At 52.2% G+C, this 22692-nt stretch overlaps 7 protein-coding genes across 7 annotated transcripts; 4 read left to right on the top strand and 3 right to left on the bottom strand.

Moving 5' to 3' along the window:
• Nucleotides 1–13: 13 nt before the first annotated feature.
• AYO20_06415 (hypothetical protein) lies at nt 14–1595 on the bottom strand (the record flags this gene model as incomplete). Its single annotated transcript, XM_022644706.1, has 3 exons — nt 14–303; nt 531–1430; nt 1496–1595. The coding sequence occupies 3 exons, from the start codon at nt 1593–1595 to the stop codon at nt 14–16; spliced, it is 1290 nt and encodes a 429-aa protein (XP_022499374.1).
• Nucleotides 1596–3159: 1564 nt separating this feature from the next.
• AYO20_06414 (hypothetical protein) lies at nt 3160–4978 on the bottom strand (the record flags this gene model as incomplete). The annotated part of the gene is made up of 2 exons (XM_022644705.1): nt 3160–3732; nt 4697–4978. The coding sequence occupies 2 exons, from the start codon at nt 4976–4978 to the stop codon at nt 3160–3162; spliced, it is 855 nt and encodes a 284-aa protein (XP_022499373.1).
• A 5325-nt stretch (nt 4979–10303) lies between these two features.
• AYO20_06413 (hypothetical protein) lies at nt 10304–11035 on the top strand (the record flags this gene model as incomplete). Its single annotated transcript, XM_022644704.1, has 1 exon — nt 10304–11035. One exon carries the CDS (start codon nt 10304–10306, stop codon nt 11033–11035), a length of 732 nt encoding a protein of 243 aa, XP_022499372.1.
• A 2446-nt stretch (nt 11036–13481) lies between these two features.
• AYO20_06412 (hypothetical protein) lies at nt 13482–14332 on the top strand (the record flags this gene model as incomplete). Its single annotated transcript, XM_022644703.1, has 4 exons — nt 13482–13554; nt 13607–13646; nt 13775–13878; nt 13935–14332. The coding sequence occupies 4 exons, from the start codon at nt 13482–13484 to the stop codon at nt 14330–14332; spliced, it is 615 nt and encodes a 204-aa protein (XP_022499371.1).
• Nucleotides 14333–14753: 421 nt separating this feature from the next.
• AYO20_06411 (hypothetical protein) lies at nt 14754–16178 on the top strand (the record flags this gene model as incomplete). Its single annotated transcript, XM_022644702.1, has 2 exons — nt 14754–14787; nt 14839–16178. The coding sequence occupies 2 exons, from the start codon at nt 14754–14756 to the stop codon at nt 16176–16178; spliced, it is 1374 nt and encodes a 457-aa protein (XP_022499370.1).
• An 886-nt stretch (nt 16179–17064) lies between these two features.
• On the bottom strand, nt 17065–18504 carry AYO20_06410 (hypothetical protein; the record flags this gene model as incomplete). Its single annotated transcript, XM_022644701.1, has 2 exons — nt 17065–17393; nt 17460–18504. The coding sequence occupies 2 exons, from the start codon at nt 18502–18504 to the stop codon at nt 17065–17067; spliced, it is 1374 nt and encodes a 457-aa protein (XP_022499369.1).
• Nucleotides 18505–20312: 1808 nt separating this feature from the next.
• Nucleotides 20313–21688, top strand: AYO20_06409 (hypothetical protein; the record flags this gene model as incomplete). The annotated part of the gene is made up of 6 exons (XM_022644700.1): nt 20313–20435; nt 20488–20522; nt 20572–20645; nt 20695–20913; nt 20968–21308; nt 21362–21688. The coding sequence occupies 6 exons, from the start codon at nt 20313–20315 to the stop codon at nt 21686–21688; spliced, it is 1119 nt and encodes a 372-aa protein (XP_022499368.1).
• Nucleotides 21689–22692: the final 1004 nt, after the last annotated feature.

The following is a 22692-nucleotide window of genomic DNA, read 5'->3' as shown; positions in this document are numbered from 1 at the left end:
GGCAGCCTCCAAATCATCCCAGGAGCAGCCCAGCGAATTCGCAATAGCCCAACCATAGTCGCCGGCAACCACTGTGTAGGAGCTTACTGCTTGAGAAGGAGCTGACGATGTTGTGGTGCTGCTCCTTGCGCCAGATGTTATCGAAATAGTAGAAGAGAAGCTTGCGCTGGTAGTCAATGTGATTGTGGTTGAAGCTGAGGTGGAGGTCACATTGACAGCGGAGGTTGACCCGGAGGAGATCTGAGTCGAAGCCGTTGTGCTTGCTGCTGAACTTGTCGAGGACAGCGTACTTGAAGAGCTTGGCTGTGTAATTGATGAAGTTATGGTGCCCGAGGAAGTTGAAATTGGAAGTGTGGAAGACATCATGGATGATATTGATGTTGAAGATGTGTACACAGATGAATCACTCATCGAGCTGCTCGAGTTCGAGGTGACGGAAGCAGTCGGAGAAAAGGACATCGTGGAAGTGATTGAGGAAGTAGAACTCGTAGTTGAAGCCATTGACGTCGTAGTTGAAGTTTGACATGTACCACCCGGTACATTGAGCACTTGGCCCACCATCAACTGATCCCAGTTGACTCCCGGATTTGCTGCCTTGAGGGTATCGACATTGACTGTCAAATTCTTTGCAATCTTAGAGCCGTCATCACCAGCAGCGACAGTATAAGTACATGGGAGTGCAAGTGTCTGGTTGGTGCATTGCACAGACTGCCAAGTGCCATCGAACGGGCTAGGATATTGCCAACTTGAACAAGTATTGCTCGTCGTAATCTTGACGGACTTCACGTAGGCTGAGAATGGCGCGGCGCTGAAATTGGTGTATCCTCCACCCCAGTGCACAGTACCAGCAGCAGTACTTGGGTCACCCGAGCACCACAGGCCAAGGTGCAGCCGGGATGGTGTCTGGGGGTATTGGTATGACCCAGTCGTGGCACCAGTGTTTTTCAACGTCCTAACGGCAACGCCGTCAATCGACCAAACCAATTTCTCCGGTGTCCAATCCAAGGTGTATGTTTGGAATTTGTGTTCAGGATCGTCCACGGCAGGTTGCGAGCCGCGGTCAGAATATCCAACCTGACCTTTGCCAAAATAATTGGTCTGCACGGCACCACTGGACCCGGCAAAGTTGTTTCCCGACCACTCCCAGTCTATCTCGTCCAAGTCATCCGACATCATGACGGCACTTGTGATGATACCAGCACCAGGGGCGGCCTGGACAATTACCTCGATGCGGCCGAAGAGAACATAGAAGCGGGTCCAGATATACGGGGCATCGTATCGTTTTGCGAAGGTAAAGTTAGCACCGTTAGGAGAACCGTAGCCAACTGTAGCATAGTCGGCGAGAATCCAGTCAGTAGGTGTCGTGGTTTGCTGTGTGAAATCAACAAAATACTCGCTATTTGGCAACCCAGGAATCGCAGGGCACGGGCCTACACATTTTGTAGTTAGATGGCAAGTTGAAGCAAAGCATCAGTTGGGCGCTAGGTTTACTGACCGTTCAGAGGATTGCAGGCTGGAGAGGAATCTGCGTTCACCAGCCTCAGAAAGGCGATGAATGCTGTCAGAGCAAGCGAGAAAAGAGCTGAAGAAGTCATCTTTGCGGATTGGAAGATGGCTACAAAAGTTGCGAGGAAAGTTTGTAAGGATTGAAGGATGGAGGAGCTGATATATCTTTTCCTGATCAGAAGTAAAGTGGCAGATTTACTAGCCCTTGAGGGTGTGGCAGACAATGGAGCCCTCCTCACCTTTCACTTACCGACAAGTCATTGGAGTACTACGAGAACAAAGGTGAACGAGACAATGAAGGGGTCCGCTTGCGCTTCACGTCACATAGCGAATTATATTTTTGGCACCAAGGCTGTGACATTTGTCGATAGCGTGGATGCTCATTGTTATGCAGGAGTTTTATGTGACAATAGGTCACGGTAGCGAAACAAGTTATGCCTAGAGGGCGAATCGTGATGGTATAGGTCCGTGCACCGTGTGGAGGTAGGTGAGAGAAATTGAAAAAAGCGTCAAAGAAGCGTCAAAGAAGATAGAGCATCATCAGGTGGACCCTCTTCCCTCCCGGCAGATCTTCGGGACGACTATTATCCGCTCCGCCTCGCCGAATCCGTATTCGCCATTTCATGACTAAAGATTTCCCCGAAACTCTCTCGCAACAATCCCCTTCACTGCTCCTCCAGACACAATACGTGTAGCTCTTATAGCCACTAACATTGGGTCATATAACTTCGTGGCACGAATTCAACTGAATGCTAAAAGATACAAGAATCAGACTGTCTGCCATCAAACGAACCTCGGTCGCCAGAAATGCCATCGCTCTCACCAGACGACCTGCCAAGGTAACGACATCAAGGAACAATACAAGTTCCCGTTGCAATGGCATCGACCATAAACCCTGTAGCTGGAGCCACACCAATACAAGGGCCCGGGGAGCAAGATATCTGCGTCCTGAACCCTACACTGGTTGCTGTACTGGTCGATTGTGAGCATGGGGTTGGGGTTGCTGCACAGACCTCAATGATTTGGACCATGTATTCGGTAAAGGGTACAACCGTTGTCAGTGTTGTCTGACCTGCGTCGAATGTGATGACTCTTGATGAACTGCTAGTGGACACTGGCCCTGTAGTTGTGGCAGGTCTGGAGCCTCCATCACTGATATCTATAGAAGTTGCGCTTGTAGTTTGAAGACTGCTCGAGGAAATTCCTGGGCCTTCTGCAGAGGACAGTGTAGAGGAAGAAATTGTCGTGCTAGGCTGACACGAAGCAGTTCCAGCAGTACATGATGCGACAAAGATCGTACTAGTAGAAGTGGTCGTGGTGGTCAAAATCGCATATGATGTGCTCGCAGGTTGAGAATTCGTTGTCAATATCAGTGTGCTTGTCGTGGTGATTCCAGTCGAACTTGCTGTGGTCGAGGAAGGTAACGGGTCTGCGGTTGGCTGCCCGGTGGGCGCTCCAGAGAATGATGGGTCTGGTTCTGGCTGATGTTTTGTCAGAATTGAAAGTGAAGCTCGATCAAAGGTCTTCAAACCACAGTAATGCACCTTCGCAAAAACTTACTGTGGCAAAAATCTCTCCATCTGGACCAAGTATCAACAGGGCTGAGTTCACGAAACCTGGATTCCCCAATCAGCCTGAGCTCAAACGGCACCTCTACTGCCCTTGCAAAGTGGTTTTGCCAACAACATCACCGCTCTGCTGGATGGTGTGTGTCACATCTCCCTCGTGACTAGCAGGAAGCTGAGTATGCATACCTCCTTCTTCAGACGCGATTCCAACCGATATAACGTCGCTGAACTGGGTGCAGACAGTATCCGCAGTGGCAAAAGCACCATTGAAGGTGACTGCTAAGCAAGCCCCCGGGGTATTCTGGCGATTGTAATTGACACACTCTTGGATGCAGGAGCCCAAGTCAGTCGTGTCCGTAGTTTGAGCGAGGATAACGCCATCGTAGGTATTGGAGCACTGCAACTGCCAAGTATAGTTTCGGGCAGTGACATAGAAATATCCGTCATACAAGGTGCAGTCTGGATCGGTCGTGAGTGGAGGAGATGACTGTCGCGATACTAGCTGTTGATCTGTTAACGATGGCCAACTGACATGTGTAGTGTCTTCGAACCTTTGAAGCGTCGCGGCGCGAATAATCGCGTCTTCCAGGAGCGTGTAGTAGTCTTCCCAGTCCATGCGGCGCCAGATCATCATGTCTGCTTGCAGCAGGCGCTGCGACTAAGAAGGTGAAAAGTATTGTGGACAGCATTTTTTGTAGCTTCATTGGAGGTCGTGGGCAGAGAGCAGGAGTCAGACATCCTTCGACGAGATAAACGAGGGTAGTAGTGGTGTGGTGGGTGCACGGTCTTTGAAAGCATTCGATGTTAGCTCTGGAATGTGGTTCGACAACATTTTCCTACCTGTCATGCTGCCGCTGCTGTTTCACCTGGTAGAGCATTCGTCACAACCCTCATTCTTTGACATGATAACCTGAGTCAAAAGCCCCGAGGAGACGGGTTGGGTGAGGTTGATGATATGTCCTGTCTGCTAAGGCTGGCCCCTTCAGCAAGACACTTCCCACTCTTTGCAGGTAACTTGTTCGCAGTCCATTGGCCTTAAGGACAAGAGCAGCGCCATACATCACTTATACAGTCACTCCAAAAGAGTCATAAATGCCTAAATTCCTTCTCAGGACGGGTGACAGCGCGCTGCGATCTGTAGAGATAGAAAGACTGTCAAGAATTATAGCTTTGCTGAGTCCAGGTCATGGTGACAGGCGATTGTTGAGGCTGACGAGGGCGATGCAGGCCTTTTTTCTCCCTCCTGCTTAGGACTTCCCGGGACACGTGAACCATGTTTGTGAGTAGAAATGTCCAATCATGTCACTCCCGCCTCCCCAAGTCCCCCGTATAACAGCGGTAACCCACGGCTCTCACCTCCGTAAGAATGGGCCACCGCTCTCAATTCCCAGGTATCATTACGCACAGGCATCTCGAAAGCCGAGAAATGTCCCGAAAAACCCTGCTTTTGTGCAAAGCTGAGTTGATGCTTATTTGCAGAACTCTCTAGTGTGTCCACAGGGCCACCAAGTGGTAGTGGAAGTGGAAGTCGTCAGGAAAGGGAATGATTGTAAGAATCATACCCAGCCCTCAGACAGCATCGACTAGAGCTGCTTCCACTTCTCGAGCTAGTGACGGTGTACCGAGTTTGAAGAACCGTCGCCGGGAGTTCGGTTGTCCCAATATCTTCCGATTGCCTTCCTCGCGGTCTCGTTTTGAAATTCGCTGCGTGCTCGAAAGTGATTGAACACTGGGAATTCCAGTTGATCCATGATATAGGTATCCGGCTGTGCTTGAATGCGAGTCCAGAGCTGATAGAGGTAGTTCTCTAAAATCTGGAGAACCTGTGGATCCATGTCGCCGGTTTGACTGGTCTGAGCAATCTGAAGTGCTTGTCGAACCGTCATTTGAGGTGTCCGAGACATCGTCGGTGGCGCAACACTGTCGAAGGGATAATTGCTTCTGAGACAAAGAAACTTATACAGGCGTTCTCCGTCAGGCTCTTGACGTCAAAGGCGGTATCGGTCTCAAGAAGCATGTCAAGGTTTAAGTCAAACGCCCGGGTTTTTAAGCCGGGTCAAAGCCTCACGGAGGCGCTGCCCTGCTTCTTTGGAAGGTTGGACACGAGCGAGGACTCAGAAAGGATGGTCGTACAGAGAGGAATATACTCGTTCGGTTGACAGACAGCAAGAACACGCCCCACAAGTGCACTGTGACCATGCCCTGTTCAAGGGGCACGGTCTGATAGGCTAGAGAGGCACAGATGAAGTGAACTGTCGAGTCGAGTCCGATTATGCAACGTGAAGGACTACCACTCGACCACGAACGAGAGGGGTGAGCACCATGACCTGATGTTGCCCAAAGCGATCTTCAGCAGAATGCGTCTGTGCCACCATCAGGACGCACACCGGGGTATGTAGTAGCGATTTATTTACTCGGTACCTGGGGTGAAGTCGGGTTTCCCAGAAGACGGAGCCCAAGAGATTGAAAATGGCCTTTATCTTGTCAGGGCAATTCATCATGGCGCCGCGATAGGCGGTCAAGACCCATTACTCCTCGATGTGGATTTGCGTCGGGATTGAGTTTTCGGATTTTAGACTTTCGCGAACAGAAAGACTGGGGCAAGGATGGAGCAGGGCCACCAGGACGCCGTGTGATGTGACGGAGTAGAAGAACTCGTGGTGACCAGAGCTGACCAAAAAGCATGCCTCTTTATCCCCCAGGGTCGGCTCCTTTTCCCCCCAGAGAGCCAACGGCTTTTCGAGATTTGGTAGCGAAGGGCCGGAAAAGCTAGTATCGACTCTCGGATCATGCAGCAATCCCTCGAAACACATGTGATGGTGACCCAGCTGGATGAGCACTTCCAGTCCAGCTCCATGTTTCGCCGACCGGGTGAATTCCGAACCACCATTGGAACTCTATCGAGGCCCTCGAGTTTGGCTCTCGCAAGCCATCAAAACTTACCTGGTCATAAACTTTGGGATTCGGGGTGTGGAACGACGGAGAGTGGGAATGCGAACAGGTGTACACGTGTGTCGGGGATGCTGAATTGTGCCCTCCTGGGCTTTGTGCCCTGGTTGGGTCCAAGCACGCAGAACCCTTTTTCAAATCTGGGATAGCGACTCGGATGGATGCTCTACGATCGGGCGATTATCCTCGAACGAGCCCGAGGTAAGGTCATAGGTGCGAGGCTTGGAGGGGTGTTGCCAAATGGTTCAGCCACCGATTCCACCACCAGCCCAAACTCGCCCAAAAGTTATCACAACAAAGCTAATGCGCGCAGCCTGTTTGGGAGGGGCAAACCGAAGATCGATCATGCCTCGACAATCTGTTTCCCTGCGTGTGATAACACTGTCGACCCCGAGATCGTGGCTGGCAGGTCAGCCTGGGTTTCAGCCGTGTTTTGTCCCTGTAAAGACGACAAACCTGCCACGGGGGTTTTGACACTCATCCAGATTCATCCGCCCCAGCTGTACCAAGAAGGTCCAAATGTCGAGATCAGATGGAAAATCATGATTGACATGGCATTGCATGGGACGATGGCAGGGGCGGGCCGACCAGGATGCACATGGACGAAAGATTCGACAGACAGTGAGGCATCACATTCGGGATGTACTCGTCTGCAAGCATTCAGCAGGTTCAAACGTGGTAGCGAATGACACTCGACACCATGTTTACCACCCCACACGCTACGCAGGGCATGCAGGGCTCCCTGTGACCTTTGCTCGGCATACGCGAGGATGCTGCACCGCCGATCCCCATTTCCCAGGCAGCCAGGGTGTTTGTCAAGTGCTGGTGGATGCGGCACAGAAGATGACTGGGCGGTCCGCCCGGACCACCCAATGGCGGTACTCGGACGGTAAGAGACTTATCTGCCGCTCACAGGCTAGGATGATTTGTCCCTTCTGGGGCCGTGGGCTAGGTAAACCATTGCGAGAAGGTATTTGTCTGTCGAGGTTCAAATGGCCGACCTGATTGATTGTGTTTTTTTCTGTTGCTTTTCTTTTCTGCTGCCTCCCAGAATACTAGGCTTCAAAGAATATAGCGAATCAAACTTCTGTGCCTTCCCCTTCGGCTTGTGATGAACATGGTGTTGCTCCAGCTGATAATGTATATACCGAGTATGCTGATTTCTATTCCGAGCTCGGATGTTTACTGCGGAATTGGAAAACCGAGGACCCTTGAGATCATCCGTCTCCCGAGCATATGAATTCCCGAAGGTTTTGGTATATGTCATGCGACTCATATTCAGTTGAACTCTGTCTGAGCGCAGATGCTGGCAAAGCTCTTCGAACCAATGGTGTGGTTTACAGAGCCAACCCAATGCTTACCGAATCTGCAGTCAATACGAGGGAGAGTGGTCAACGACGTATTTCTGCTACGTCCAATGGATGATGGCGGCAGGCAATGAGCAAGTTGCTTGACGTGGCCAGCCGATTGGATGAATTTGCACCAGTGGGTGCTGAAATAGACAACTTCCTCGACCAGCAATCCTAGTGACGCTTCCGCGGTGTGCTTTCTTTTTAGGAGATACGGAGGACATGGACGCAGCTTGGGCGCAGGAGGTAGCAGGAGAGGTGCAGACGGGCTACCGCGGATGCCGGGTGTTCTGTAACTATTCGCAGAACCGTTGACACAGCCACGATGCACTCTGTTTATACGAGCTGCGACGTCAGTGACCAAAGTGCAAGGACATGCAGTCAGGCATTGCCTACCGACGAAGGATCAGACGCATGGCTCCCTCCTATTCGCGCTTTTCAACAGTGGACACTGAGGGGAGTTAGGATGCCGTGGGGCTTCCGCCGACTTTGGCTGTCTGCTGTGTGCCTAAGGGGAAAGCCGGGCATCGGTCGGTCTCCTCCAGAGTTACTCAAATACGGACTAACGACTCATTGGGCTCGAGGTTCGGTGACTGTCAATAAACCTCGTAAAGGGCTTTGGTAAGAGCTGAAGATGGTTTCCAGCCGGCACAGCCAGACGAGGGGGCTTGGTGGGTGTTACCGTAACTAGTCAATGGAAGGGGGTAGAGGGAGGAAGGTATTCATCGGCCTTCCCAAGAACTAAGTTAGCTTGCCAGGCAGCTGCCAGGCTATCAAGGGTGACTAACAGGAAGACAGTTGTCCTGGGCCTGTCCCATCTGCAACCACAATGCCACTTCCCTCGTTCGGCGGCCACTCTCACATCCACCATGATTTTCACCATTGGACCACAACCTCCTGCCTCATTTGACTTATGCGGCTCTACCTGCGCCTGTCTATGCGGGGGCTCTTATTTTCTCTTGCGCTATTCAACCTAAATTTCTTCTAATTCGAGCTACAGAACGACTGATGATCCAGACAACAATCCTCGATTCGCCGGCACCGCTGGCCCGCCCTCCCTGACGTCGAGCTGCGTGCATTGTCTTCCTCCTGCACCTGCTGTCGCAACCTCGGAACGTCACTCCACCTCCGTCAACCCAGCCCGATCGGGTGCGTTTGACCTCGATACTTCAGCGACTCCTCTCCTTTGCAGCCCCCTCCTCCGCAGTTACCTGCTGTTTGGAAAGCGAGACATGGGTTTGATTGAGGATGATGGGTTTGTCCAAGTCGTGATGTAAAGTGGAACCATCATGGATCCAGCATCAAGCAAAAAGACGCCAGTCTATCTGAAAAGACTCTGGAATGGGATCAAAAAGAAATACGACATTCTTATGGTTCTTTGAAGAGCCAATGGCTGCAGTACAGAACATGGAAAGACGGACCAACTTCTGCCCAACACGTCCCGCCAACTCCAAAACCCACTCAGCGGGCGCTGCATCCCTCGATTTTTGGAATCCGAACCATGGCTGCATAAGTTCTGGGAGATTGGCTACTGTTGTTACTCCCAACACCTGACGCTGGGCCTTTCAAAGGCTCAACGCCAAAGCTGCATCTTGCCCGTCGGGAAATTGAACGAACCACAGCTTTCTTCTGATGGTCCAGGTCAGAGAAACTCGGAGAGAAAGTTCGTGATCGGGACGAAGCATCATGAAGTAACCTTGCACAAGAGCCTTTGCAACCTTGTCTAGTCTCGAGTCATGGCTATTTCTATGTTTTCCACATAACTTAATGGTCCATTTAGACAATACCATCCGACAACTCTACACGTTGCGGGCCGATACTCCGCAATTTCTGTTCAAGAGCTTACTCATATACGTAAGTTGCAGTGGTGGGGAGCCGAAGTTTGCTTGCCGTTTTGCCGGTTCTTTGCGATTGCTTTTCATCAAGTGCCAGGATCGACGCTTGCCGCTTACTCCCTGATTATGAATATGCACCTCTACTAATGCGGGAATGAACGAAGTGTACCGAGTACTCTGTGATCTGAGCTTTGTGAGCTGTTTGGTAGTAGCAGCAAGGCTGACTAGTCTGTTGCGCTTCTTCGAACAAGACTTCTCCTGAGTCTGACGTCTGAGTAGGATAGGTTGACCAGAGAGTTTCTTCTTGGATTTTCGAAGTCCTCACCTGGTGTTTGGAGTCACAAATGGCAGAGACTAGAGGGAAACCTGTCTATTACAACCTAAGATATCTCAGGCTGGATGGGCCAAAGTGTGGGAAAACTGCAGCCGGCTCACCCTGCTTCCGGCCTAGGGTGATGCCGCCCTGTGATCACGTGCCTCAGCCTCCAGGGGACCGAAACGCCCTGGCACCTGGCCACGGGAGGACCAATTCTCGACGCCGACTCACCCTAGTGGGGAAGGGCTAAGATTACGGCAATGCCTCAACCTCAATCGGGACCGAATACATGATCATGGAACACGCTGATGGTATCCAGCTACACCAAATATGGCCTAACATGACCGGAGAACAGAAGATTCGCTGTATCTACGCTATCGTTCAAAAGATCAAGGAAATTGCGAACATGGAATTTCCAGCATACGGTAGTTTATATCACGCCACTGCTCGTCTCAGCTCTGCTTCAAAGGTTCCACTGAATCAAGATTTCTGCATTGGCCCTCATTGTGGGGCAATGTATTGGAATTACAACCCCGCGGAGCCTAGATACTACCACAATACGAAGCCGAATCAGGGACCATGTGAGTGTGTTTCTCTCGACTGTATATCAATTCCTGACGAGCCTAAGGGTAGGACCTCCTCGCATACTGCGACGGTTTGATTGACGCTGGCATTGCTAGGATCCCTCCTAATTCTGACCACCAGCACCGAACTCGATATCAGGGATCGCCATCTGATCACCTTCGTCTCCTTGACTCAGGCCGGTCTGTGATCAAGAAGATGTCTGAGGATTCACGAATCTTGAACGCGGCTGTACCGACTCTCCTCCACCCTGACTTACACAAGAGAAATATCTTCGTCTCGAAAGATGACCCCACCGTGGTTACTGGAATCATCGACTGGCAATCGGCTAGCGTCGAGCCAGCATTCTGGTACGCAGACCACATCCCGGACTTTGCGATGAGCACCTCGGATCCCTCCGGCCAAAGCGACTCTAATAGTGAGCTATGTGCAAAAGTATTTGACGCTTGCGTCCAATTTCTCGTCCCCAAGTGGGCAGGTCCCCGCTTACTAGATGAGTCCCTATTCCGGCCATTTAGATATTGTTATCGAACCTGGAAGGATGGTGCTGTGGCTTTTCTTCACGAACTCATTGAGACGTCTCAGCACTGGGCAAGCCTTGGTCTTCCAGGCTCATGCCCATTTACAAAACCTACTCCTGAAGAATTTATGATTCATCAACAATACAAAAGATTTGTGGCCGCGCAGGAATTGAAACGCGATCTGTCAAGCTTGCTCGACATTGCCTCCGATGGATGGGTCCCGTCTGGAGCCTGGGAAACAACATTATTGGCACAGAAGGAGATGTTTGCAAACATGCTAGAAGCTGTATTGACTAACGCAGATCCTGATGACGATGAACCCATAAGAGATGAAAGTGATCTAAGGGAAATATGGCCCTTTGATCCTCGAGTATATTTAGGAACCCGCAGTAGACACGCGTTTGGATGACAAGTCTTACCCAAAATACTACGTGTTGGGACGATCAACCTTGTGCGCTTGACGGTGGGATTGCCTCCGGTCGATTTTTGCGGCAACTGGAAAGGGCATATATGGGCGTCAATACCAAAGGATTGGCCAGATGGGCGACAAATGGGTGGCATGGGCCTGTGGAAATGCTCTCTTCATCGTAAGAGCTGGATGATCGGTCAGTTTTGAGTACATGGTCAAAATAATTCATAGTCCTCGTGCGCCCGAGCAAAGTCAACCCCTTCAAGTCAATCCCTCCACCCATCTTCCCAACCAGGCCAAACAAGGGTGAATAAGAATGGCCTCATATCTTCCTGGTCTGCCGCTTGACCACAGCCCTTCTCTGCACGTCCTGGTGGCCATTTCTTTTCCTGAACAGCTCCTCGCATCGTCGCGGTAGTTCTTCGTCAACAAGGTTCTCCATCGCGATCAACGATGGCTTCCATTGTGACAAGGCACTGGACGGAATCATCTTCTCCACGATAGACCTCCTGGATGCCTGCCACCTTGCCAACCACTTTACCTAAGTCAGGGCCAATGAAGTGAGTCTACCTTTTCCAGTACAGATTTAACGACGTCTGAGACGTCTTGGCCTCGAACTTCTCCCATGCGTCTCTGACCTCTCTTGCCTTCCACGTCTCCTTTGTTGCACGGCGAGGCCGTTTGCGACGAGCGCCATCATCGGAAAGAACAACGGATGGGATAGGTGATTGGGGTCATCAGTAGCCTCATGGACGACCCTAAGGGCGGCGAGGGCGAACGTCCCGTAAAAGCACTAGCACTTCCTGTGATCCCGCGTGTCAGCACCAGGGCGAGACTCAACGGCGCCGATATAGGAACTCACCCGAGTAGCGGTCGCTGGCCAACATGGAAATACATTGGGACCGGACGTCCTTGGTCCGTGTCTCTTGTCCATCGCTCTCACGTCTCGGTTGGAAGGGGGACCCATTCTCAATCTGTCCCTTTGGCAATCAGTGGCGGCCAGCATCACCTCGTATCGCCTCTACACCGTCGTCCGCAGCTAATCGAGGCTTGCCCCGACCGACAGGAGATTGCAAAGAGCCTGCTGTACCGTCACGGTTTGGGCAGTCACGCAGAGTCGCAACCACCGCCTTTGGCTTCCGCCTGGCCATGCTGAAGGTCTGCTGAAATTCGGCAAAGACATCGTAGATTTAGCCAACAGATGCTGGTGCATCTGGACCTGTGCCACTGCACTCGTTGGTGTCATTGTCTCTGGCGAGAGTACGGGTGTGGAGAGCGTCGTCCTTGTGTGATTCACTGCTTCATCCTTTCTCTTCGCCTGCCGGGTTGTGGGTGTTGTACTTCGCCAGGCTGTCTGGACGCGACAACTACAACCCCGGCGGTTGGTGTCAGCAATTCTCAGGGATCGCTCACGCCGACCCACTCGGATCACGACAGATCGACGAGCCTCACGAAAGCGTCGGAGCTAATAAATCTTCACGATTGATCCAGAGAGCCCGACCCTGATGCTGGCCATGTGTATCCAGGAGGGGGAAAGGTGTACGAGGTACTCGGTTCACAATACAAATTGATCTGGCTCCGGATCAGGCAAGCGGAGGCAAGTGGTTTTGCCGAAACCTCCGCTTCGCTTGGGAGTCGCACTTTTCCCTTCACATTTGTCCAGCGAGGATTTGGTTGTCTCACTGGACTGTTTGGGGTCTCGGTCAGCACCTTGCTTGAGAGGTCGCACTGTGGATTGTCCACCTGTACAAGGTTCTGCCTCACAAGGCCCTCCAGGCTACTTGTTGTGGTTCTGTTTTTGTCAAGTCTCCAGATGCAGAGAGCTATGAATGTCCTGACGATAGCTATTCTCATCAAGTTTGTCATTAATAAGGTCTTGTAGAAAAATGTAGAAGCGTGCCTAGGGTATTCCCACGAGCTATGCCAGTCTAGACCCAGGAGGACATCATGAATGCCCAGCATCAAATACTACCAGCATTTGCGTGACTCACAAATATATCAGTCTAGTAGAGCCGTTTCGTTGGTTTATGTTGTCGAGCGTCCTCATACCGGGATATGAGCCCACTTAGAGGTGACGGCGTTTGTTGTCGCAAGGACGCAGCTCCGAATTGAGTTCAGGGGGAAGTATTTATTAGGTGATTAAGGGTTGAAGCCAATAGGGTGTAAAATGATGACAATGATAACGACGTAAGGGGGGTAAATGCTGCGCAGTTCGGACTAAGATACGGAGAACCAGATAGTCGAGTACGCACTTTGCACTCGAACAAATCCCGATGGTGCTATGTGATTCGAGACTACAGAATCAAATTAATCCCCTTAATGTGCCACCGTCTTGGGCACTTTCTTATAGGAGGCTTTGGAAAGTCTTCGCCCTGCTGAGACTCGCTGTCGACTGCCCATTTCCTGCCGACTTTGCGCCACACGTTGTCCCGTCGAAGGAGCCGAGATGGTGTACTATTTCAAGTCGTCGGCAGTCGATCCGCCGGCCTTTATTTACGTGGGGAAAGACAAGGTTGAAAGTGTGCATTACCCAAACGACGAAGCATCACAGATATCTGACCGTGAGTACAGATGAGGATCTTATCAAATTTGGCTGGGATGAGGATGTTTGGTGAGACTTCTGCTTTGTCTGGTTGGGATGGAGGAAGACTTACTCTACCAAGGGTATCACTGTGCACACGACTGGGCCCGGAACACACTTCGCTGATGTGGCTAGTTTCACGTTGACAACCTGTCGAGTGCTCACGTCTATCTGAGACTAAAACCCGGTGAATCGTGGACCTCGATTCCATCAGCACTGCTCGAAGACTGTGCACAATTGACTAAAGCCAATTCTATTGAAGGTAAAGCGAAGAGATATTGACGGAAACAACACTAGTCGATTGACCGTCTACTCCAGGCAATAAGAAAGACAACATTACGGTCATCTACACGCCCTGGTCGAATCTGCGAAAGGATGCGTCTATGGCTACAGGTCAAGTATCGTTCCACGACCCGAAGATGGTCAAGAAGGTTCACGTGCCGGCAAGGCAAAACCCCATCGTCAACAGACTAAACAAGACTCGCGAAGAGCGGTTCCCGGACCTGAGAGCGGAGCGAGAAGCAGACCAAAGGGAGAGACGGAAGGTCGAGAGGATAGCGCGGGAGCAACAAAAGGCCAAAGATCGGGAGGAGAAACAGCGACGGGAAGAGTTGAGATGGCAGAAGGATCATGCGTATGATGACATTATGAAGGAGGAGAACATGGTGAGCAACCAGGACAGAGATGCGTCCTTTTTCGACGACGACTTTATGTAGAGCTGGTGGCAGGTTGGTGGCAGGTTGCCACGTGGAGAAGGAGGCTGAGCATGAAACAACCGACGATCTGAAGCGACAAGACTTTCTGGGTTCCCCGGATCACTTCATTTCCACCAAAACTTAAGGGACCTACAAAAGTAACCCATGTTGACCTGGACCTCCTTTTCTCGCCAGTTGTGTATTATCCTCTCTTTGTGCATGTTGAAACTGTCTTTATCGGCGCGTCATCGGGTACATCTCTCTTTGTACAACACACATACAGGGGCTGCGCCCACTCCAAACCTGGTTGCCTGACCTCATCCACACTCACCTCCCACCATCCTCACTAACTCTCTGCGCACCCTCGAGGGACTAACTTTGCGAGCATCATCTAACCACTGTCCTCTCGCCCTCATTACTCGAGAGTTGGACTCGTTCCTCCATGGCTTCTACTGAAGCGCCTCCTAGGCCTCATGGTAGGCATCGGCCCACCGTTCCTCCTACCACTCTAACTTGACCCCAACTAGACCGACATGGCCGCCGACGACCGTTCACCACGTGGATGCGCCGACTTGCGAACCTCAAGACTCTTCATACCGACTCGAACACCGACAATGGCGCGAGTCCACGGCGCTACGCAACACTTCCCATGACCATTAAGTCCAAGAAGAGCAATATTGCGAAAAACAATCCCTATCCTCTTTCCTCCCGCATCGGCGAACCTCACAGTCACAGTAATACCACCAATGGCCATCTATCGTTCTCTACGCACATCACCTCCTCCCAGCGGTCTCGACACAGTTCCCTGTCCCAGTCCCACTCTAAACACTCGGTGTCCATCTCCCACGACAGCCAAGTTGGCGGTAATAAATCAAGAGCACCCACTTTGGCCACACAAGCAGAGACCGCTCTTTCAGATGCGGCTCCTTCGGGAGTGGGAACAAGCGCGACAGTCGCTACAAAGACCGATGGCGGCAGAGACAGTACATTTTCCTCACCGGCGCCGTCCGTCCGGTCTATGGCTACAACCCTGACCACGGTCCAGTCGATTGCTGCTCCGTCGCACAACACTAACAACTACAATAACCCCGGTGGGACACATATGCTCACTCATGCTTCGACTGCAACAAGCAATCCCGTTTATTTTGGTGGACAGCCGGCTACCGCTGTACCAGCGCACCTTGCTCCACATTCGCATCCGACAACCTACCATTCCGCCATAGCCAACAATGTACTTACAGATGATGCCTCGATCCTCACCCTGGCGTCTTCGTCCAAGCGCCGCCGACGGAACTCAGTCGACACCAACGCGTCTATCAAAGCACTCGCTCCGGCGTCCATGTTCGGGGGAAGTCGCGAATCGCTTCCATTATCGGTGCTGTCCGGTACAGTTATCCACCCTGGTGCTGCGGCAGACACGGTATCGCTCCGTGGCGATGCATCACATAACACACGCTCAAACCTGAACGCCGAACGATCCAGTCTGATCTCGGCAAGTGGAGTGACCGCACCCGCCTTGGCAAGTGAGCGGAATAGTTATATTGGAAGCAAATACGGAGGCGACACTGCGAGTGTGAGAAGTAATCTCTTGGGGGCAAGTGCGGGCCATGGGCGAACCGACAGTCTGAGTGGAAGCATAGGCGGTCCTAGAGAGAAGGAACGCGAGAAGGAAAAGGACAAAGACAGGGATCGGGGCATGGAAAAGGTCGGAGAATCGGAGAATGAGAACGGGAACCTAGCTGGGATGTTCACCGCACCAACCAGTCCACTTGTTGACGGGCCGGGCGATGGCACAGGTGAAACCATGTTTACAACAGCCTCCACACTGGAGGGAGTGAGTGCAGCCCTGGAAAAGGACAAAGCCTAGCAGACGTCTCCTGGTGAGGAGTGAGAGGGAGCGACAGACCGAGGCCTGATGAGTTACGGTAGATGAATCGTCTTGCAAACGAGAACGAGAGACCGAAGGGTGGTTACAATGAGAGATGGAAGGGTTGTTACGGCAGGCGGCAAATCGAGTGCATGAGGGGAGTCAATGACGGGTGCTTTACGGGATGATATCAATACAGGAAACAACATGATTACCCATGCGTTGTTGTGGAGTCTAGGGCATGGGCTGGGCTGTGATGATGCGAAGGCAGATAGAAACATGATACCCCCCCTTGTTTGCTAATGTCTTTTGTTGTATTCGAGAGAACTGTCGAGAGTCAAGACTCAAGACACGAGACAGAAGACAATTTTCTACTTGTCTGCGGAGTATGTCATCATCAAGTACGAAGTACCGCGTAGTAAAGTCCGTTCCATTATTCAGTACATAGGTAGCAGGGAATGAATAATTAACCGACGGCATACCGTTTTTGGACGTTGCCTGCTCGCTTTTTCGCCCCTGATATTATGCCTCCCTGCCTGCCTGGTCCATTAAATTCAGCCCAGCTTCGGATTCAGCTTCGTCAGGGGCAAAGTGACCAGTTCTGGGTCGAGGATACCAGGTGTGACGGATTAAATTGATAAGATACACACGGACACGGACACATACACATACAGAGAGATAACGGGAAGAGAAATGTCAAAATGTTCATGATGTGCTTTGATTTTCATTCTATACACAGAGGGCCAGACCTGGACCTAGACCCAGACCCAGACTTACGTACTCCTATACCATATACTGGAACCTCACGCGCGTACACAGGTACTTGTACACGGGCACGCAGGCACAGGTTCGGTCCAGTTATGGTACAGTACAGAGAAGAGCTGGTTTAAAACCGGGCCTGGACTTTGCTGGGCACGTCCTGGACGGCCCAGTCGGAAAATTGCTTCTGGCTGACTGTCCGGCGGACCTGTTCGGTCGTGAAGCCCTTGGCCTCGGTGGCCGGGTTGTATCCCAGGCCGGTGAGGCGGGCGACTTCTTGGTCTGAGACGGGAGTGGTTTGCTTGCCGTCGGCGCGCTTGTAGACGGTCACGACGACGGCGCCGCCCAGACCCAGGTTGTGCTGCAGGCAGTATTTGGTGTCCTTGACCAAGCGGTTGTTGGCCCAGCCACGCAGGTGCCACACCAACTCGGCGCATTGGGCGAGGCCGGTGGCTCCTATAGTTCAGGATTGTTAGCCACCTTTACAAGATCAAATGATGGAAGAGGGATAGAAGAACGTACCGAGAGGGTGACCCTTGGAAATGAGACCTCCCGAGGGGTTAATGACATATTTGCCACCATATGTGATGTCGCCGCTCCTCACCAGCTCATGTGCCTTGCCCTTGGGGGAGAGGCCTAGAGCATCAATCACGCACATCTCGTTGGCGCTGAAGCAGTCGTGGACCTCGACAACTTGGACGTCGTTGGGGGTAATGCCCGCCTGCTCGAGCGCACGTTTACCGGCGATCACTGACATTTGATAGCCGACGAGGTCAATGCTGGAGCGGCTGAAGAGGTCTGGCGAGTCGGTGGCCATCGCCTGGCCAGCGATCAGGACGGCCTGAGACTTGAGGTGAGGTCGCTTATCGAGGAAGTCCTGCGAGACAACAACCGCCGCGGCGGCACCGTCCGAGGTCGGGCAGCATTGGAGTTTTGTAAGGGGCTCGAAGATCATGGGAGACTTTAGGATTTGTTCCAGGGTGTATTCATCCTTGAACTGGGAGTATGGGTTCCTCTTGCTGTGCTCGTGGTTGATGCGGGCGATCTCGGCAAAGTCCTCTGCCTTTGCGCCGTACTTCTCCATATACTCTCGGCCGGCGTTGCCAAAGAGTTGAGCAGCGCCTGGGGCATTGGTAACTCCACGCGTAGCTTTCATCATCTCATTGCTGGTGCCGGTAGGGTTCGCGCGGTCTTGGAAGTACGTTTGTAGACTGCCGGGGGACATTTTTTCGAAACCGACAACCAGGACGCAGTCGGCTGCGCCGTAGGCAATCGCTTGTCTGGCCATATTCAAACCCGTCGAGCCCGTTGAGCAGTTATTATTAACATTGTATATGGGGATCGAGGTCATGCCAAATTGGTAGAAGACGCGCTGGCCGCAGGTGGAATCGCCATAGCAGTAGCATGCAACACCTTGGTCGACCTCGTCGTAGTTGATCTGAGCATCCAGCATGGCTTTGATGCCGGCCTCGAATCCAAGCTCATGGTAGTCTACCTTGCCGCGCGGCTTGATGAACTTGGTCATGCCGACGCCTAGCACGTAGGCGGGAGCTGGTTGGCGAGGCATTGTGTCTGGTGGCGTGTGAGGAGGTGGAGTTGGTACTCGAGGGGAACGATCGCAAAGGTTAGGTGAACAATTTGCGTGTGAACAACACAACTGGATAACTCGGGGGAAACCAGAGGCAGGGAGGGGAAGGAGATAATGAGTGAAGATATAGACTCGATGTTTTGTGATCAAAGAAAGATTCTTCTGGTAAGCTGATACTTTATTATAGCCTCGTTTCGTCTTCGGCATTTTTTGATACAGAGACCTCGGCACTGAGGTCTTGGACCGACAGGACGCCGCAGACGCCGCATTTGGGGTGTGGATGAGCGGGGTGCCAAGGGTCCTGCAGCGAGTAGGACTAGCCCACTCGGTAGAGGCCTGTGGCACCCCCAATTGCCCCCCTATTATTATTCGGACCGACCTACATACTTATCAGGTACACTTGACTCAGTACGCCAGTACGCAGACACAGGCACCGCCGACGAGGGGCGCAGAGGGAATACCTGGCACATGATTTCCCTCACTGACTCGCAACATACATCTTCCTACTAGATGTAGGTATGTAATTCCTATCAATTCCTGTCGAGCTGTGTACCTCGTACTTGTACTCCCTCTCCCGCCAATGGATCCTTGGCTCACCGTCTCTTTGTCCCTGCATCTCCTTCCCCTGTTTCCCCCGCTCTATCCATTCCACTCTTTCTTGCTCGCACAAATCCACGGTATCCGTTCCGCTCGCATGCCCATTGTCCAACAAAACCTATCCTGACACAGAGCAATGCATGGTGTGATTGGAAATGGTCAATCGACATGCGAATCATGACGGGCCGAATGATGAACCAAGCATCAACCCAAGCCCCAGGGATGCTCATCGAGTCCAATTAGGCGAGGTCTGAAGTGCATTCGACGTCACGGATTGGCTTTGGTGCTGGCGGATTGGTCGACAGACTCTTAGGAACCCCCACCTGATGCTTTGTTCCAATAGCAACCCACGGCTGGATGCATCTCATTCCTTACCCCCAAAAATGCCCACACTCGCAAGCCCACCTCTCAGTGTGCAAGCCAGACTCATTGCACATGGCATTTTCATTCTTGCTCGGCCCTTGATGCTCTAGAACTGCTTTGTTCTCCTCTCCCTCTCTTGTGCAAACATTTGGACCTCTCGACGCTTGTTCTTTATCACGAGAACAGCAATCCGCCTCGTGTGAACCAGCAGCTGTTCGATCCTGGACAGTGAGGTCAAGACATTTGTCTGCCCCTCTAAGATCGCCGTCTGCACCATCGTCAGCTTCCCACAGTCTCCCCCCTGACCGCAGAGAGGTCACTTCCTGCTATACCTGTTCAATCGACAAAGGAGTTGCCTCCTGTCGGCTGTCACAGCACGCCATTTCACTGCTGAACGCTTCGGTGCCGTTTCCAGGAAGTGGTTTTGTGCTCTGACAGAAGCCGTCCTCCGTCGGTTTGGTTGCGAGGGAGAAAGAGTTCGAACAACGCCAGGCCTGTGATGGAGTGTGGAACGCAGAGAGATCTTCTCAGTCACAGCGATTGAGAGATCTATCTTGCGTTCCATCGGGTCCCGCAGCCCATTGTGCGTCTCTGCGAGCAAAGAGTTGGACACTGGTGGAAATATAAGATTGTGCTCGCCGTGCCCGACGACAGAAAAGGTCGCACGTACGCACGCACGTCGAATTTTCTGCCCGTACTGTGGTCCGTAAACGACCATCATCGCCGGGGCGATGAATCATGCCAGCAAACCCACCGACGATTCCTCGCCCCTCACCCACGATCCAACTTCCAAATTTCCATCCAAGTCATCGCAACCACCGATAGCCATGGCTGCCCCATCCAAGCTGGATACGGGCTGGAGCTCGACTGATACTCGAATCTACTACACCAAAAAGTACAGACAGGTTCTCTCGTCCGCTCCCGCATGTGCCTTGGCCGTAGTTGCAGGGGTGAGTGGCTTGAAATTGACCTCATGGAATTCGCCATCTGACACGTCTCCAGGCTCCTCTTGAGAATGTCAAAGTCCGCATGCAATCGTAAGCGAATGAATGGAAGTCGGATTATGCCCATGCTAACAGCGAGCAGACGTCATTTCGCTCATGCCTTGGAAGCTACCAAATACACCTACCGTACTGAAGGCATTCGTGGATTTTGGGCCGGTGAGAGCGAATCCCACCGGCGAGAGGTCACAGAAACTGACAGCTTCAGGTACATTCAACCCGCTAGTCTCCATTACCTTTTCCCGAGCGCTTGGTTTCTCCATCTACCGAAAGGCAAAGTACACATTTGATGGCTGGATCGAAGCAGCTACAGGTCGATCACCTCTTCAACATGTCAATAAGCCTGGCACTTATCCTGATATCTACACCATGACGTGCTTTACTGGAGCAGGAATGGTCTCGGGTGCTGTCACAGCTGTCGCTTTGAGTAGGGCTTCCTTCAGAGAGGTTTGAGACTAGACAAATTCTAATGATTTCTCAGCTCCGGTCGAACTCATCAAGAACGCGACGCAAACATCAGTCCTCATGGCCTCGCAGGTTGATCATACCTCGGCAGCACCAACCCCAGCCGGTCCCAAGAACGTCGGCCGTGTCAGCTCCTGGATGTCTATGAAGAGAATCATCGCGCGGCAGGGTCCTCTGGGCCTCTGGACTGGGTTCCGATTGCATTTGGTCCGAGATGTCATTGGCAGCGGCATCTACTTTGGGGTCTACGAGACAACGAAACAATCGCTCAACTCGTACTACGGGGCTGAGAAGGCTAACTCTGCGGGTGCGATTGCGATGGCGGGGGCTCTTTGCGGCGTCGGTGCTTGGGTGGTGGTATGCTCTCCCCAGCAGTCTGTTCCTTTTTTTTCTGACGTGCTGTCTTGCAGACCTACCCGCTGGACACGATGAAGACCCGTGCTCAAAACAACCTCGTGGGCTCCTCTCTCCCTACTTCCACTACCAATCAAAGTCTCGGTGCGGCCATCGGGTCCACCGCCAAATCCGCGGTTCATCGGTTGCCCAGCAAATGGAAGGGCGTGGAGATGATCATCTTGCGTTCGTCGCTTCAGAACATGATTCAAATGTCCTTTTTCGAGCAGGCGAAGGTGTGGATTGACAAGCTGGAGTTCTCCGACGGTAGCCGAACTCTGCCCGAGGTAGAGAGACAATTTGGAAGAGACAGCAAGATTGTCCACAAGAATGATAAATTGTGATGGGTGGGCGCTTGGACAGCACATTGACAGGATAGTGAGTCTCATTGCGGCCTGTTTTTTGGCCAGAAAACAACAGAATGCACGTTTGATGAGGTTGGGTCGTTCCCTGTGTCCAGTGTCTTTGTCCCTTTTGTCTTTACCGTCGACCAGCTGCCCAGCCATTCGACTCAATCTGCAGTCCGCTGTTCCTATCTCCTGTCCCGTTCTCGGTGGTCGTCGTTTACTAGATAGTCAGACGAGACCTCCGTGGCTCTTGTCACATCACATGTCGCCTTGTACGAAGGATCGGCGAGCGACTGAGGATACTGACAAAGGCCCATCACATCTTCGTTGCTTGTTGGGCACTCAAGACGGCATACCGACTTTGCCGTTGTGTTTGATTTATCAGGTTCACCGACACGACACTGACGTGTTTCTTTGAAGTCTCCACTTCTTACACTTGCCTGTTTGTTTTTCTCTCTATAACGGACCAGCCCGCTCCAAGGCGGACACCGCAACAGCAGCAGCAACAGCAGTCGCACCAGGATCCCTATGCAGTGACTTGAGGGAGGAGTGAGTGAGCTGACCGGACGGAGATATCATGGAGCCATGGAGGCAGGCCTCGAGACAGCGATGACATTGGCATGTCATGTCGATACTCTAGCAGGAAATAACCCATGTCAGCTTTCTGTTCATTATTGTGGAGTCTTTGTCCTGGCAGCCCTGGTGACCCTGGCCCGTCTTGCCGGCGTTGTCTTGTCTTGTCCTGTCATGAAGTGACATGGTGGGCTTGGTCGTCACAATAAGCACCAAGCAGGACCAAGTATCCCTGGAACTGGGATTGGGACTGGACCCAGCCGGACTCGGAAGTAAGGATGTACCTACATACGCACCGAGTACCGTACTCGGTACCATAGGGACTTGGTATGTCCTTTACGATTTGCTGTCCTGTCTCCTGTCTCGGAGATCGGGCTCGGTTTGGGGACAAGGTAGTTCCGAGCCCTGCTATCTATCTCCCTATCTAT

The sequence above is a fragment of the Fonsecaea nubica genome (assembly GCF_001646965.1).
Source record: "Fonsecaea nubica strain CBS 269.64 chromosome Unknown Scaff40, whole genome shotgun sequence".
In the NCBI taxonomy this organism is placed as follows: Eukaryota; Fungi; Ascomycota; class Eurotiomycetes; order Chaetothyriales; family Herpotrichiellaceae; genus Fonsecaea; species Fonsecaea nubica.
This window is presented reverse-complemented; position numbering and strand designations above follow the sequence as displayed.